A 15,870-nucleotide genomic window follows, 5' to 3' on the forward strand; every position below is an offset into this window, starting at 1 on the left:
GAATTCCACAGACTCATAACTCTCTGTGTGAAAAAGTGTTTCCTCGTCTCCGTTCTAAATGCCTTACCCCTTATTCTTAAACTGTGGCCCCTGGTTCTGGACTCCCCCAACATTGGGAACATGTTTCCTGCCTCTAGCGAGTCCAAACCCTTAATAATCTTGTATGTTTCAAAAAGATCCCCTCTCATCCATCTAAATTCCAGAGTATACAAGCCCAGCCGCTCCAGACTGAGAATTGGAAAACTGAATGGCCTTATCTGGGGCACTGCTGGACTTTGCAAGATAAACTTGGAATTACATAATTGGATGGGGAATAAAAGGGATGGAGAAATGCCATAATGAGATTCTTGATTAGTGCGGGTGTCAGGGGTTATGGGGAGAAGGCAGGAGAATGGGGTTAGGAAGGAGAGATAGACCAGCCATGATTGAATGACGGAGTAGACTTGATGGGCCAAATGGCCTAATTCTGCTCTTATCACTTGTCAATGAGATAGCTGGAAGAAAGGTTTTCTGGAGAGGGAATGCAGCCAGACGGCATCTGCTCTCAATAAACCCATTGCCTACTCCTGGCATTGTAGATAGAGCTATGGATGGGACAACATTCCAGTGAAGGCAAGAAGGTTGGCAATCAGAAAGCATGTTCACTCATGTGGGTAATTTTTCCACCTGCATCTCCCCAAGGAAGTGTATGCGTCTGCAAGGCTCTGTACTTCAATAAGGGCGTCCTCCCTGGAATTAATAATAATAATAATACATTTTATTTATGGGCGCCTTTCAAGAGTTTCAAGGACACCTTATAAAAATTTAGCAAGTAGAGGAAAAACATGTAAGCGGAATGAAATAAATAGTAGAGACATGACTAGTACACAAATTAAAGACAGAATTCAATTCAAAACACAATATGAGGCAATTCAAGCACAGATGAAAAGGGAGGGGGACGTGGGGCTAAGGATAGGCAGAGGTGAAGAGATGGGTCTTGAGGCGGGACTGGAAGATGTACCTCATCCATAGCCCCATCTACAACCTCAGGGCCAGGCCGGGCCAGAGCATTGACTGTAGGTGGAAACATGCCCGAGCAATAAACTCCTACATGTCTTCCTACTTACAAGCTAGATATAATACCTTGCAGAAGTCGAAATTACTATTACATTTTACTGGTGTGTTTGTTTCTATCAACATCTCAGGCAGCACATTCCAGGCACCCACCACTTTCTTCACAATTCCGCCTTATAAGTTCCCCCTCTCACCTTAAACCTTTACCCTCTAGTCTTTAACATTCCTACTCTGGGAATGTTAAAGACTACCCTGGATTCTTCCCTCAAACTCTTTTGTTCTAGACAAACAATCCAAGTTGGTCCAACCTATCTTCAAGGCTAATACCCTCTAACACAGGCAGTAATTTGGTTAACCTCTTCTGTGCTATCTCCAAAGTCCCTCCCACATCCTAGTCGTGGTACTAGTTTCATTGTCGTCTGCTGAGTTTCAGTTTGGATAAACTCATTGTCACCTAGCACACAACAGACATGGACCATTGTGGGCTCTACCTTTCCTTGATCATGTTGCTGGCTTTGATCAGTTTTTTTGCATATCTTTTATTAATTGGTTCTATGTATCTTTTCATATCTCTCGGTTTCCTCTCCCCTGACTCTCAGTTTGAAGAAGGGTCTCGACCCGAAATGTCACCTACTCCTTTTCTCCAAAGATGCTGCCCGACCCGCTGAGTTACTCCAGCATTTTCTGTCTATCTTCGGTGTGAACCAGCATCTGCAGTTCCTTCCTACACATCACCTATCCATGTTCTCCAGAGATGCTGCCTCACCTGCTAAGTCACTCCAGCACTTTGTGTCTGATGAATGAATAAGTTTAATTGGCCAAGTATTCACATACAAGGAATTTGCCTTGGTGCTCTGCCCAGAAGAGACAACAACATACAATGAAGGGTCCCGACCGGAAACGTCACCCATTACTTCTCTCTAGAGATGCTGCCTGTCCCGCTGAGTTACTCCAGCACTTTGTGTCTAACTGCAGTGTAATTAAACCAGCATCTGCAGTTCCTTCCAGTTGCCTATTCATATGAAGGAAAGAACTGCAGACGCTGGGTTAAATCGAAGATAGACCCAAAATGCTGCAGTAACTCAGCGGGACAGGCAGCATCTCTGGAGAGAAGGAATGGATGACGTTTTAAGTCAAGTCAAGTCACTTTTATTTCTATAGCACATTTAAAAAACAATCCTCGTTGACCTAAGTGCTTTACATTAGTGGAGGTACTAACGTTATACAACATTGTTTCACAGATTAAGTACATACATAAATGCATACACATAGCCGTCCCTCAGAGGACGTCAAAAAAGGCTTGAGAGTAAAGATGAGTTTTATGTGTCGACTTAAAAGAGTCGATGGAGGGGGCAGTTCTGATGGGAAGAGGGATGCTGTTCCACAGTCTAGGAGCTGCAACCGCAAAGGCGCGGTCGCCCCTGAGCTTATGCCTAGACCGCGGGTCGAGATCCTTCTTCAGACGTATCCATGTTCTCCAGAGATGTGACCTGAGCTGCTGAGTCACTCTAGCACTTTGTGTCTTTTTGCTTATGGTTAACCCAGCCTCTGCAATTCTCCAAATGCAACCGGGCGTGTAAGGGAGCGGTCGCGGTCGCGGCGCCGGCTTGCAATTGGACCTTGGCGGTGTCGGAAATGGACAAAGGGCGGGTTGAATCCTGAATATCCACAGCGTCTATCCACGGCCAGAGTAGCAGAGAGGTATTCCAGGCTTCCTGGCCTGGCCTCTTGAATAGCTGTCGTGCTGGGACCTTCCAGAAGCGGCCGGTGAACAGTTCTGTGAAGGATTCCCTTCCCTCCTCTCCTCTGCGAGTTAACGGTGAGCTTTTACGTGGCGCTTTATTGACCTGAACATTTCCACCAGTGTAACGTTTGAAGTGAAACTAACATTAGATAGAGCACCGTCTACTTCCGCGTGTCAACAAGAACTTGGACGCGAGTTTGGGACAAGTTTACAAACAGGACTAACCAGCTGATTTAAAATCAGCAACAACAGAACGCCGCTGCCTCCAGCTATCCGGGAATGTCTGTTGAACTGTTTCTACCAGCGACAGTCAACTGAGTTTTTTTCCCCACCTAGCGGTTACTGTTCTGCCTGCATTCAGTAGAACACAACACTGTAAACAGAAAAAAAACCCAGTGGAAATACTCAGCGGGTCACGCACAGGGAAGCAGAGTTCACCTTTTAGTTCGACAATCTTTCACTCTTACCAGAAAGTTGAACTGTCTCGCTGGTTGCTTGAAATTAACAATCAAGCGATGGGCCGAATGGTCTAAATCTGCTCCTGATTTGAAGGTAGACACAAAATGCTGGAGTAACTCAGCGGGACAGGCAGCATCTCTGGAGAGGAGGAATGGGTGACGTTTCGGGTGTGAAGAAGGGTCTCGTCCTGAAACATCACCCATTCCTTCTCTCCAGAGATGCTGCCTGTCCTGCTGAGTTACTCCAGCATGTTGTGTCTACCTTCGATTTAAACCAGCATCTGCAGTCCTTTCCTACTCACTTCTGATATGAATTTGTTTTCTGTTATTGATACAAGGCAGTAAAATCCAATCCATGGAGACACAAGGAACTGCAGATGGTGGGATCTTGAGCAAAGCACAAAGTGCTGGAGGAACTCAGCGGGTCTGGAGAAGGTTGCCTGTCCATTCCCTCCCCTGATGCTGCCTGACCCGCTGAGTTTCTCCAGCAGTTTGTTTTTGTTTCGGCTTCTAACATCTGCAGTCTCCCGTGATTCTAAAATGTACTTTATAACTGTAAACTCTGTCTGGCAGTTGGGCAGGTAAGCCACTTTTGTCTGTGCCATGTGTTGCTACTGAGGACCAGTTACTTGACATTTACAACTCTGCAATCTTCCACGACGAGTACAAGATGTCCATGATTGGAATATTGTCCCCTCAGTGTCATAGAGTGATACAGTGTTGAAACAGGCCCTTTGGCCCAATTTGCTCACACTGGCCAACATGTCCCAGCTACATTAATCCCACTAATCCACACTTGGCCCATATCCCTCCATACCTGTACTCTACGTAACTCCCAACCTATTATACCTGCTCATCCGAGTCATTTTGCAGAGCATCCAGTTTGTCTAACTAATATCGCTACTTCTGAACACATTTGTTAAAATATCCTTTCTCCCCCATCTCCTCCCCTATGTTTTCTTTTCCCCAGACACGACATGGGAGGCACGGTGTCGGTGGACGAGGGGGTCCACGTTGTGGTGGTCGGTGGTGGATTTGGAGGGATTGCAGCAGGGAACCAGCTGAAGTCGTACAAGATTCCATTCACGCTGATTGATGTGAAGGATGCCTTCCATCACAATCCGGGAGCCCTCCGCGCCTCAGTGGAAAGTGGTGTGTTAACGGCAAGATACCTGATCTCTGCGGGATTTTCCCCTTTAAGGGCCTGTCCCACTTTCCCGAGTTATTCACGAATTCTCCCGAGTTTTCAAACTCGCAGAATGTCCGTAGGAGTCCGTAGCTGCTCGTTGTTCCAGCTGTAGGTACTCGGGGCTATTCTTTTTTAAAACTCGTGGACATTTTTCATCAGGCCGAAAAAACGTCCCAACTTACCTGATGCCCCGAGTACCTAAGGCTGGCATAACGAGCTACGATATATCCATGGACTCTACCACGCACGCTCGCACTCACACTCACCTATACCAAGCCAATTAACCTACACACCTGTACGTCTTTGGAGTGTGGGAGGAAACCGAAGATCACGGAGAAACCACGCACAGGTCACAGGGAGAACTTACTAACTCCGTACAGACAAACACCCGTAGTTAGGATCGAACCCGGGACACAGTTATCTGGCACTTTGAGGCAGCAACTCTACTGCTGTGCCATCATGCCGCCCGCTGTGTTTTATCAATCTTCCACCTTGGCAGACAAACAGAATTGACAGCTTGCAATATTAGATAAGAGATAAAACCATTTTCCATGACACTTCATCCTGTTACTATTCAAAATCTCTTGAACACAGCTGTGAGTTTAACCACAGAGGGAGCACCCAGAGCAGTCAGATGTGGACAATTGCAAAGATTCACTGTCCATCGAGTGAAGTACTTTCTCAACTAAACAAAGCTCTTGATTATGTCTCTGTGCATGTGACAATACTAATCCATGAATGCTCCTGCACTATAGTACGGCTTCTTGTAATATGCTGCAAATGTTCCCTCCATAGGAAACGTGAAAACGTCCACTTTTTCAAAATATTCCCTTTAGTTACGTTTTTACTTTTGTCAGGATTTGCAAAGAAAACATTCATTCCGTTCAAAGAAACGTTTGGAGAGAACTTCAAGCAAGGCCGTGTCATTGATATTGAGTTGGAAGAACAAGCAGTCGTTTTGGAGAGTGGAGAGGTAGGTGCACTAAGTTCATTTGGGGTAAGTGTATTTGAGATCATTTTGTTAATGATAAATTAGGGAACATTACCTTGCAGAGCACAATTTCGGTTGGGAATTAGATAATAACTTAAAAGTTACTTTGGAAATTGACAGACAGAAAAAAAGCTGTCTTGGATATAAACAGTATAAGGGAACAAAAACTTTTTTTCATGTGACCTCCTCGCAGTAATCAGTCACCATGGTCTCTTAAAGACACAGCTGCCACATTAACGCTGGAGGCCATGAAACAGTCTTTTGTAAATTTAGTTGCAGTAAGAAAAGTAAACTTATTGCCACTGAAAAGACCATTTATTTTTGAAAATCTTGTGGAGAAAATTAACTTTGTTATTATGAATCTGAAACATTCGGATCCTCTTTCCTTATCGATGCATTTGGGTTTTTTTCAAACACATTTTGTATAACTTGTGATTCCTTAGGTTGCGCAGTGATGCAGCGGGTAGAGCTGCTGCCTCACAGTGCCAGAAACCCAGGATTTATCCTGACCTCGGCTGCTGTCTTTACACCGAAGATCGACGCAAAATGCTGGAGTAACTCAGCGGAACAGGCAGCATCTCTGGATAGAAGGAATGGGTGACATTCTGAGTCTGAAGAAAGGTCTCGGCCCGAAACGTCGCCTATTCCTTCTATCCAGAGATGCTGCCTGTCCTGCTGAGTTACTCCAGCATTTTGTGATTATAGAACATTTATGAATGTTGGTGATCAGTGTGACTCAATGGGCCAAAGGGCGTGGTTTCAGGCTGTATCTTTCGATCAAAAACGCAACTCTCGCATTACAGAAGAATTAACAGTGTCTAATTAACGTGAATTATTTCCAAAAAACTGTTGCAATGCGCGAGTTGTGTTTTTGATTGAAATATACAGCATGGAAACCACATGGGAGGACATGAGGCTAATTGTCTCTTCTGTATTGTAGGTCGTACATTTTTCACACCTCATCCTGGGAACTGGTAGCTCTGGCCCATTCCCTGGGAAATTTGATGAAGCAGTCACAATGGAGACTGCCATCCAGATGTACGAAGATCTCGTAGTAAAGGTGATGCCACGTGGCTGTTTTGGAAGAGCATTTGTTTCAGCGAAAATCATTACCTTTAATTTTGCTGCTCTAACCTGTAACATCTTTTTTTTTTTTAAATTATTTTTATTAGAAGTACGGTAAATTACAATAATACACAACACCTATATCTTAATACATTTTTTGTACCGCTTCATTTTTTTGAGCTTTAAGAAAAAGATAGAAGTAAGGAAAGTAAAGAAAGTGCGCAAGAGTCGTGAAGTGCAAGAGAGTGTTGGGAAAAGAAAGCCCCTTAGAAAAGAAGTTAGAGAAGGAAGTAAAGTAAAAAATAGACCCTAGAAAAGAAAGAAAAAGAAAGTAGGAACAATCGCTCTATTATAACATTAAACTCCGCAGAAAGGGGACTACCAACCAAGTCTGTTTTTGTTGTTTTACCTCCCATTGCCAGGTCCTGATACCATTTATTTATTTATTTATTTTTAAAATTACTATTGCACCTCATGCTTGTAATAGGTCCAGAAACGTAGACCACGTCTTTTGGAATTGGTCTGCTTTACCTGCTAAGAGGAAACTCATCTCTTCCAGATGTAAAGTTTCAAACATATTTGATGTCCACATTTTTATTGTTGGTGTGGGCGCATTTTTCCAGAATTTAAGTATGAGCTTTTTTCCCATTATTAGCCCGTAATTGAATAAATTCTTCTGATACACGTTTAATTCAGGGATACCTTCCGATATTCCAAAAATGATCCATTCTGGTTTTGGTACCAGTTTTATTTTAATTAATTTTGAAAAAATATCAAATATTTCATACCAGAATTTTTGGATTTTTGTACAAAAAACAAAAGAATGCGCTATGGTAGCTTCTTGACACAGACATTTATCACAGATTGGTGAAACATTGGGAAAGATTTTATTTAATTTAGTTTTTGAATAGTATAGTCTATGTAATGTTTTGAATTGGATAAGCGTATGTCGTACGTTGATCGAACATTTATGCACCTGTAGTAAATGATTATCCCAGCTCTCTTTTGAAATTTTTATAGCTAATTCTTGTTCCCAGTCTCTTCTAATTCCATCTGTTGTGGGTATTTCAATGTTTAAAATGATATTATATAAGTACGATATTAGATTAGCTGATTCCGCCTTTGTCTGCATTGCTTCATCCAGTAAGTCGGAAGGCATATTATGAGTCTTTTGCGTATTTTTTCGGATAATCACAAATTTGAAGATATTTAAAATATTGGTTATTTTTCAAATTATATTTCAGTTGTAGTTGTTGAAATGATAGTAATTTTCCCATTTCATACAGATCTTCGAGCGTTTTGATTCCCATTCTTTCCCATTGTATAAATGATTTGTCTATGATTGATGGTTTAAACGATGGGTTATTGACTATTGGTATTGAGAGATAGGTTTCTTAATTTTAGATTCTGTTTTATTTGTTTCCATGTTCTAATTGTGCTATGTATAATTGGATTTTTATTATAATTTTTATTATTCAAATTTATTGGTGAGAGGATAATCGCTCCTATATTACTCGGGGAGCAGTCCCCTTTTTCCATTACAATCCAGTCCGCCTGCTGGGCAGAATTGTCCAGCAGGTGAATCAAATTTTTAATATTTACTGCCCAATTATAATACATAAAGTTAGGGAGCGCTAGACCCCCCAACTCTTTTCGTTTATTAAGGTGTGCTCTTTGTATTCTATGGGATTTATAATCCCATATAAAATTTGTAATGTCTGAGTCCAATTTTTACCTGTAACATCTTTTAAAGAAACTTTGTGTATGTTATAGAATCATAGATCATGGAAACAGGACCTTCAGCCCAACCTGTCCATGCCGACAACGAGGCCCCATCTGAGCTAGTCTCATTTGCCCATGTTTAGCCTGTACCCTCTATACCTTTGCTATCCATGTACCTGTCCAAATGCCTTTAACATGCTGTGATAGTATCTGCTATAACTATCTCCTCTGGCAGCTTGTTCCATGCACCCACCATCCTCTGCATGAAAAAGTTGCCCCTCAGCTTTATATTAAATCTATATAAATGTATATAAATTATATTAAAATATATGTCCTCTTGTTTTTGATTCTCCTACATTCTCAAGATGTTATACACCTCTATAAGATCACCCCTCAGCTTCCCAAGGAATAAAGTCCCAAACTGCCTAACTTTTCCCTGTTGCTCAGGCCCTCGGGTCCTGGCAACTTCCTCGTAAATCTTCGCTGCGCTCTTTTCAGCTTCGCGCCATCCTTCCTCTCTGCAGATACGGGCGGCTCCAAGAATCGTCGTGGTTGGTGGTGGATCGGCAGGAGTAGAAATGGCAGCAGAAGTCATAACCGATTATCCTGCCAAAGAGGTGAGTAGATACATGGAACTGCAGATGCTGGTTTACAATGGACAAACACATAGTGCTGGAGTAACTCAGTGGGTTTGGTAGCATCTCTGGAGAACAGAGATGTGTCATATTTCGGTGCTGGGACCCTTCTTCAGACAGATTGTATTATGGGGGAGAAATCTCGAATAGAGATGTGGGTGATGGTTTAGTAGCATGGTTTATATGTAGATATGAGGAACTGCAGATGCTTGTTTACTCAAAAGGACACAGAGTACTGGAGTAACTCAGTGGGTCAGGCAGCATCTCTTGATAGGTGAAGAACATGGATAGGTGAAGTTTCGGGTTGGCAGCCTTCTTCAGAGTAGCCTTCTAGCGGAGCAGAGTAGCGGGTTGGCAGCCTTCTTCAGAAGGGCCAGAGTTTTAAGGATAAAGGGAAAATCTTTTAGGACTGAGATGAGAAAAACATTTTTTACACAGAGATTGGTGAATCTCTGGAATTCTCTGCCACAGAAGGTAGTTGAGGCCAGTTCATTGGCTATATTTAAGAGGGAGTTAGATGTGGCCCTTGTGGCTAAAGGGATCAGGGGGTATGGAGAGAAAGCAGGTACAGGATACTGAGTTGGATGATCAGCCATGATCATATTGAATGGCGGTGCAGGCTCGAAGGGCCGAATGGCCTACTCCTGCACCTATTTTCTGTTTCTATGTTTTGGTCAACGTTGACATTAGTCAGGAGGGGTGGAGTGGCACAGGTGGGCAGCACAGTGGCACAGGTGGGTAGCACAGGTGGGTGGCACAGGTGGGCAGCACAGTACACAGGTGGGCAGCACATTGGCACAGGTGGGCAGCACATTGGCATAGGTGGGCAGCACAGTGGCACAGGTGGGTAGCACAGGTGGGTGGCACAGGTGGGCAGCACAGTACACAGGTGGGCAGCACAGTGGCACAGGTGGGCAGCACAGTACACAGGTGGGCAGCACAGTGGCACAGGTGGGCAGCACAGTGGCACATCTGGTAACGCAGCTGCCTCCCAACGTCAGAGGTTCAAATACAATCTTTGAAGGATTGAGGAATTGTGGGGAACGGGTGGAGAAGAGGAGTTGGGGCCAGCTTTGACCAGCCATGATCATATTGAAAGGTGGGACAGGCGTGCGAGACCAGGAGGTGGTCTGCTCCTGCTCCTATTTTTCTCATGTTTTCTGTTCTTTCACAACCAGAACTTTTTTTTTTTTCTTCTTAATTTATTTTCAGGTGACCTTGGTTCATTCCAAGATTCCTCTGGCTGATGAGCAGCTCTTGCCCAGTGTAAGGCAAGGGTTGAAAGAGATTCTACTGGGGAAAGGAGTTCAGCTTCAGTTAGGTACATTGGCTAATGGCTTGGCCACATTATGCGGGGGGGGGGTCTCACGTGAACGTGAAAACTCCACACCGGTAGCACCCATGGTCAGGATTGAACCTGCAACAACCTGCAAGGCAGCAGCTCCACCATTGTGGAGTCAGTCCAGAACTGGGAATCTGATTCCAGTAGCACCTCTTTTTGATGTTATTAGTTACCACTTATACTTGGGGGTGGGAGGGGCACAATCTCCCCCCCCCCCCCCCCCGCACCCTCCCCCCGCCACCACCCCTGACATGTTCCCGCGTGTAAGTGTATCAAATTCTGGCAACATCCTTGTGATTGAGTTATAGTCATAGTAAAACAGCACAGAAACAGGCCCTTCATCCATTGAGTCGGTACCAACCATAGACCACCTATTTACACTAATCCTGCATTAAACCCACGTTTTATTCTCCCCCCCCCCGATTGTAGCATTCACCCTTGTACAAGGGGCATTATACAGTGACCAACACTAAACTACCAACCAGCATGTCCTTGGGATGTGGTAGTAAACTGTAGCGTGGGGAGTACGTGCAAACTCCACACAGGCAGCATGACTTATCCCTATAGTGTGTATTTGACTGTGTCTTTGCATCGAGAAACAAGTGAATATTCGTGTTTTTTCCCCAATAGGGCAGAAAGTCACTAATCTGCGCGACCTCATCCTGAATGAACCGCAGCCTGACATGAGAATACTGACAGACAAAGGTCTGGAAATCACTGCAGACTTGGTAATCTGTTGTACTGGGATAAAAGTCAACTCTTCCGCATACTCCAGGGCGTTCCGTAAGTTTAATTCTCTCCTTGTTTAGTTTAGAGATTCAGCGCGGAAACAGGCCCTTCAGCCCATCGAGTCCATGCCGACCAGTGATCCCCGCACACTAACAGTATCCTACACACACACAGGAGACAATTTACAATTTTTACCGAAGCCAATTAACCTACAAACCTGTACGTCTTTGGAGTGTGGGGGGGATACGAGATGCAGGATAAAACCCACGCAGGTCATGGGGAGAACGTACAAATTCCATGCAGACAGCACCTGTGGTCAGGATCGAACCCTGATCTCTGGTGCTACGAGGCAGTGACTCTACCTCTGTGCCACCATGCAGCCCTGTTGTTGCTCTTTAATCCTTGGCAAAAACTGTGCAAAAGTAGAATCCAATCCTTGTACTAAATGTTTCCATTCATTCTGGCTAGAGTCGCAGAACTGTGCAGCATGAAAACAGGCCCTTCGGCCCACCTTGTCCATGCTGACCATGTTGCCATACTGAGCGGGTCCCGTTTGCCTGCATTTGGCCCAAAGCTAAACTCTTCCAATTGATAAATCCATCCAACTGTATTTTCAAAGATCGCAGGCAATTTGTGAACATCAAGAATTGTTCATTTTTCTGCCCTTTTATGCTAATTTTGTATGTATATTCCAATGAACATATGAACAAGTTGTGGTGTGGGCAAAAATCAAAATAAATCATTTGCTTGTTTGATAAGTGGGTAAACTCTGAGAAATGTGAGGTGTCACCTGAAGTCCATGAATATGAAACAATCGCAGGCTGCAGAAGTCGTAAGCTCTTTCCAACCTGGCTCCACTTGCTCATCCCTCTTCACCTGCTTCCATCGATTGCCTACCTTGCCCCTTCTCGCCAACCCCAACACAGCCTGCACAACCCCTCCCTGTAGCTGAAGCTCCCGAGCCCTGGAAACACCCTCTTAAATCTTCCCCACACTCTTTCCAGCTTAATGGCATCTTTCCTATAGCAGGGCGGCCAAAACTGAACACAATCCTCCAATTCTCAGAGGGCGGTGGAGGCAGGTTCTCTGGAAGCTTTCAAGAGAGAGCTAGATAGGGCTCTTAAAAATAGCAGAGTCAGGGGATATGGGGAGAAGGCAGGAACGGGGTGCTGATTGGGGATGATCAGCCATGACCACATTGAATGGCGGTGCTGGCTCGAAGGGCCAAATGGCCTACTCCTATTGTCTATTATTGTCTAAATGCAGCCACATGCAGTGAGTTTGAATCAAGGATTCTCTCCTCCACCGGTATCGGAGGGAGGGGGGTGCTATGGGGAAAGGCAGGAGAATGGGGTTAGGAGGGAGAGATAGACCAGCCATGATTGAATGACGGAGTAGACTTGATGGGCTGAATGGCTTAATTCTGCTCCTATCACTTTGCTGAATGATGCTCATGTCAGAAACAACCTTCCTCTCGCTTTCTTTCCATTTTGGGTTTTGATCCTGGCACTGTAGCTATAGATTTGCTTTGCCCGCCATTGCATCGAATGCATGTTTGACCTGGACTCTTGTCCCCAAAATAAATGAGGTTAGTGACTGGAATCTGTGTTTTGATTACCTTTCTTCCCACAGACAATCAGCTTGCAGAGAATGGTGCTCTGCTGGTCAATGAGCACTTGCAGATCAGTGGGATGGAAAACGTTTATGCAATAGGTGACTGTGCAGATATCAAAGAGCCTAAAATGGCTTATCATGCGGGACTACACGCCGCTGTGGCTGTGGAGAACATTGTCAGTAGTCTGAGTAAAAAGTCTCTGAAAATCTACAAACCAGGTAAGCCCTGCAGATATTTTTAGCCAAATCGTTTGAATCTTAGCAGGAAAATGGGGTTGTGATACCATGTCGATTCAGTAAACTGAAGATGCTCTATTGAGAGTATCGTGTCCCTTATAAAGGACTTGCCTAATCTTTCCTTGCCATCCTGACAGATGCTAAACGGCAGCACAGGCGGCACTGAAAGTGGGGACAATTTACAGGGGGGAATCTAACATTTTTGCTTTTGCTTATCTTCATGAGATTGAATGCAAGTATTTGTTATAGAATTGGAGAGTCTGTAAGCTTGGAGTGGGTTTGGCCAGTTTAATGCATTAGTTGAACATCAAAATCCTCAGTTCAACAACTGTTGACTCTCCATTCTAGCTGTAACTCCCGCGCTGGTTAGTGTTAAAGGTATGGCACAGAAAGGCAGCATATATTAGCACAGCTCCAAACAACAGAGTTTGATGCAGCCTTCAACCTCAAAATTTCCATCTCGGTCTCTGTAGAAGATGTTGTAGCAAAAAATGGCTAAGTTGCTATTCCTGCACCACTCTTCAGACTGGCTGTTCTTATATCTTGTCGTTTTCATTGTTGACCAATTTACCAAAGTCCTACTGATCAGCCCTGCTTTTAGGAGTGAGACTAAAGAGCCTGTCCCACTTAGGCGACTGCCAGCACCTGGCGACCAGAAAGGCACTACGACTCTTTGTGAGACCTCTCACGACCATAGGAGACCTCTCATGACCGTACAGGCGACACGCCTGTACGGTCATGAGTGGTCTCCTATGGTCATGAATGGTCTCCAAAGAGTGGTAGCGTCTTTCTGGTCGCCGCTGAATTTTCAACATGTTGAAAAATTCGTCGACCTATGATGGGTACCAGCAGTCGCCTGTAAAGGTTGCGTAAGTGGGACAGGCCCTTAAGACAGAGGTTGGTTATTGCATTGCGTAGGAAACCCTTCACCTCTTTGTGTATCTTCTGCCCCAGGTTCCCTCTCGATGCTGCTGTCAATGGGACGGGATAATGGAATTGGTCAGCTGTATGGATACCACGTTGGGAAATTTGTGGTCGTGCAGGCCAAAAGCAAAGATCTGCTGGTCTGGAAAAGCTGGAAAGAAATGGGTCAGACAGCACCTCCCTGAAGCCCAAGTTCCTGCCCACCTTTCCCTTCGACAGAGAGGAGCCTTATTCAGCGTCTTCAGTGAGGGCTTTCAACCTGAACTGGTAAAAGAAGTAATTGCAATAGGTTTACAACATTGTGTCATAAAATAACACACAAACCATCACAAATCAGTGGCTTTATATGTTTTGAAACCAACCAACATGTTGTCTGTGAACATTGTGTCAAATGAACTTTTCAAAATATCAATAAATGAATCTTTGAAAGACTGTATGCCATTTAGTTATTCAGCAAGATGTTTACTGACTTAAAAAAAGTATATATATTCCATTTAAAATTTGATGTAGGATGTGAGTGGGTTACTTTTAGTCATAATGTTGCTTCAGCAGAGCACAGGCCATTCGGCCCATTGGGTCTGTGTTGGCTCCTTGTGGAGCAGTCTCTATGGGTCCATTCTCCTGCTCTTGTCCAATTCTGTAAATTATTTATTGCATTATAGGTCAGAAATGTCGGACATATATGAGTGGATCCTATTGTGTTAAATGGATGTATTGTACAGGGAGCGTTCAGGGCTGTCTTGCAAATAGAGGCATCAATCTCCCATTGTACTGGTGCCAAAGGGAAACTATTTTAAGACAGTATTCCTTAAGAGCAGCAGAAACTACAAAGTTATCTACAAATTCCAGCTTCTAATAGAATATGCCTAAAGTTAGCATGTATATTAAAAAAAACTGCGAGGACATTTCAAAGCCTTAAAGCCCATCTCAATTAGGGTAATTTTCAGATTTACCAGTAGAGGGCCACAGTAATCATAATTTAAATGCAATTACAATGTAGGGAGGAACTGCAGATGCTGGTGTACACTGAAGATGTTGGAGTAACTCAGCGGGATAGGCAGCATCTCTGGAGAGAAGGAATGGGTGATGTTTTGGGTCAGAACCCTTCTTCAGACTGACCCACAAAGTCACCTATTCCTTTTCTCCAGAGATGCTGCCTGACCCGCTGAGTTACTCCAGCATTTTGTGTCCATATGCGGTATAAACCAGCATCTGCAGTTACTTCCTACACACCAAGCTTCCTGTGAGGGTGCACATCCTCCTGGAATCATGTGTTTCAAAGAGATTGCCTCGTAATTCTGAGGTCGAGTTTAGGTCTAATCTGGCAGCTGTGTGCTTGGCCAGGGGCAAACCACTCCAGTGAATGTACTTGGAGTGGCCAGAGAAGTCCTTGATGGTCAGCATCACTGATAGAAAGTGTGTACGGACGTGCTTCTGATTCTGGTCAAATGTCCTTGTACGGACACTTTACATCATGTTTTGAATGATGTAACACCATGAATGCTGACTTTGCTGTTGTTGTTCTTGCAAGCAGCACATTTTTAAATGGGCACTGCTGCCAGTAAAAGTGTGAAAAAGCCGGGCACAAGTCGGGCATTTCAAAACTAGCTGCTGTAGAATCATAAGCTGCAGGTGCTATGTCCGTAATGCTGAGAACATGATGCTGTTGCCAGGACTTGAGGGCTTGAGCTACAGGGAGAGGTTGGGCCGTTTAGGACTTTATTCCTTAGAGCGCAGGAGGATGAATAGCGATCTAACAGAGGTGTGTAAAATCACGAGGGGGATAGATATGGTGAATGCACAGAGTTTTAACCAGAGCAGGGGAATCAATAATCAGAGGACATAGGTTCAAGATGAGAAGGGAAAGATTTAATAGGGACTTGAGGGACCACTTTTTCACATAGACGGAAGGGGGTACATGGAAAAATCAGTCAGAGGAGGAGGTTGTTGAGGAGGGACAATAGCAGCATTTAAAATACATTTGGACAGATACATGGATGGGAAAGGTTTAGAGGGAGATGGGCCTAACACAGCAGGTCGGAATCGTGTTATTGGGGCATCTTGGTCAGCAAGTGCAAGGTGGGCTGAAGGGCCTGTTTCCATGCTGTACAACTCAAACACTGAGTTACCATACTGAACCTAATACTTGGAACTTGAGGCTGAATCA

General features: G+C 44.2%; 1 protein-coding gene across 2 annotated transcripts; it reads left to right on the forward strand.

Moving 5' to 3' along the window:
• The first annotated feature begins 2,687 nt into the window (after positions 1-2,687).
• Positions 2,688-14,139, forward strand: LOC116966398 (apoptosis-inducing factor 2-like). 2 transcript variants are annotated; one of them, XM_033012605.1, is made up of 9 exons: positions 2,688-2,872; positions 4,226-4,407; positions 5,302-5,417; positions 6,376-6,495; positions 8,747-8,839; positions 10,070-10,178; positions 10,830-10,982; positions 12,561-12,761; positions 13,734-14,139. In XM_033012605.1, the coding sequence occupies exons 2-9, from the start codon at positions 4,233-4,235 to the stop codon at positions 13,886-13,888; spliced, it is 1,122 nt and encodes a 373-aa protein (XP_032868496.1). In that variant the 5' UTR covers positions 2,688-2,872; positions 4,226-4,232; the 3' UTR covers positions 13,889-14,139. The 2 variants fall into 2 exon arrangements, with proteins under 2 accessions (XP_032868496.1, XP_032868497.1); XM_033012606.1 differs by having other exon boundaries at positions 2,690-2,861.
• Positions 14,140-15,870: the final 1,731 nt, after the last annotated feature.

This window comes from Amblyraja radiata, chromosome 37 (assembly GCF_010909765.2).
Source record: "Amblyraja radiata isolate CabotCenter1 chromosome 37, sAmbRad1.1.pri, whole genome shotgun sequence".
NCBI classification, from domain to species: Eukaryota; Metazoa; Chordata; class Chondrichthyes; order Rajiformes; family Rajidae; genus Amblyraja; species Amblyraja radiata.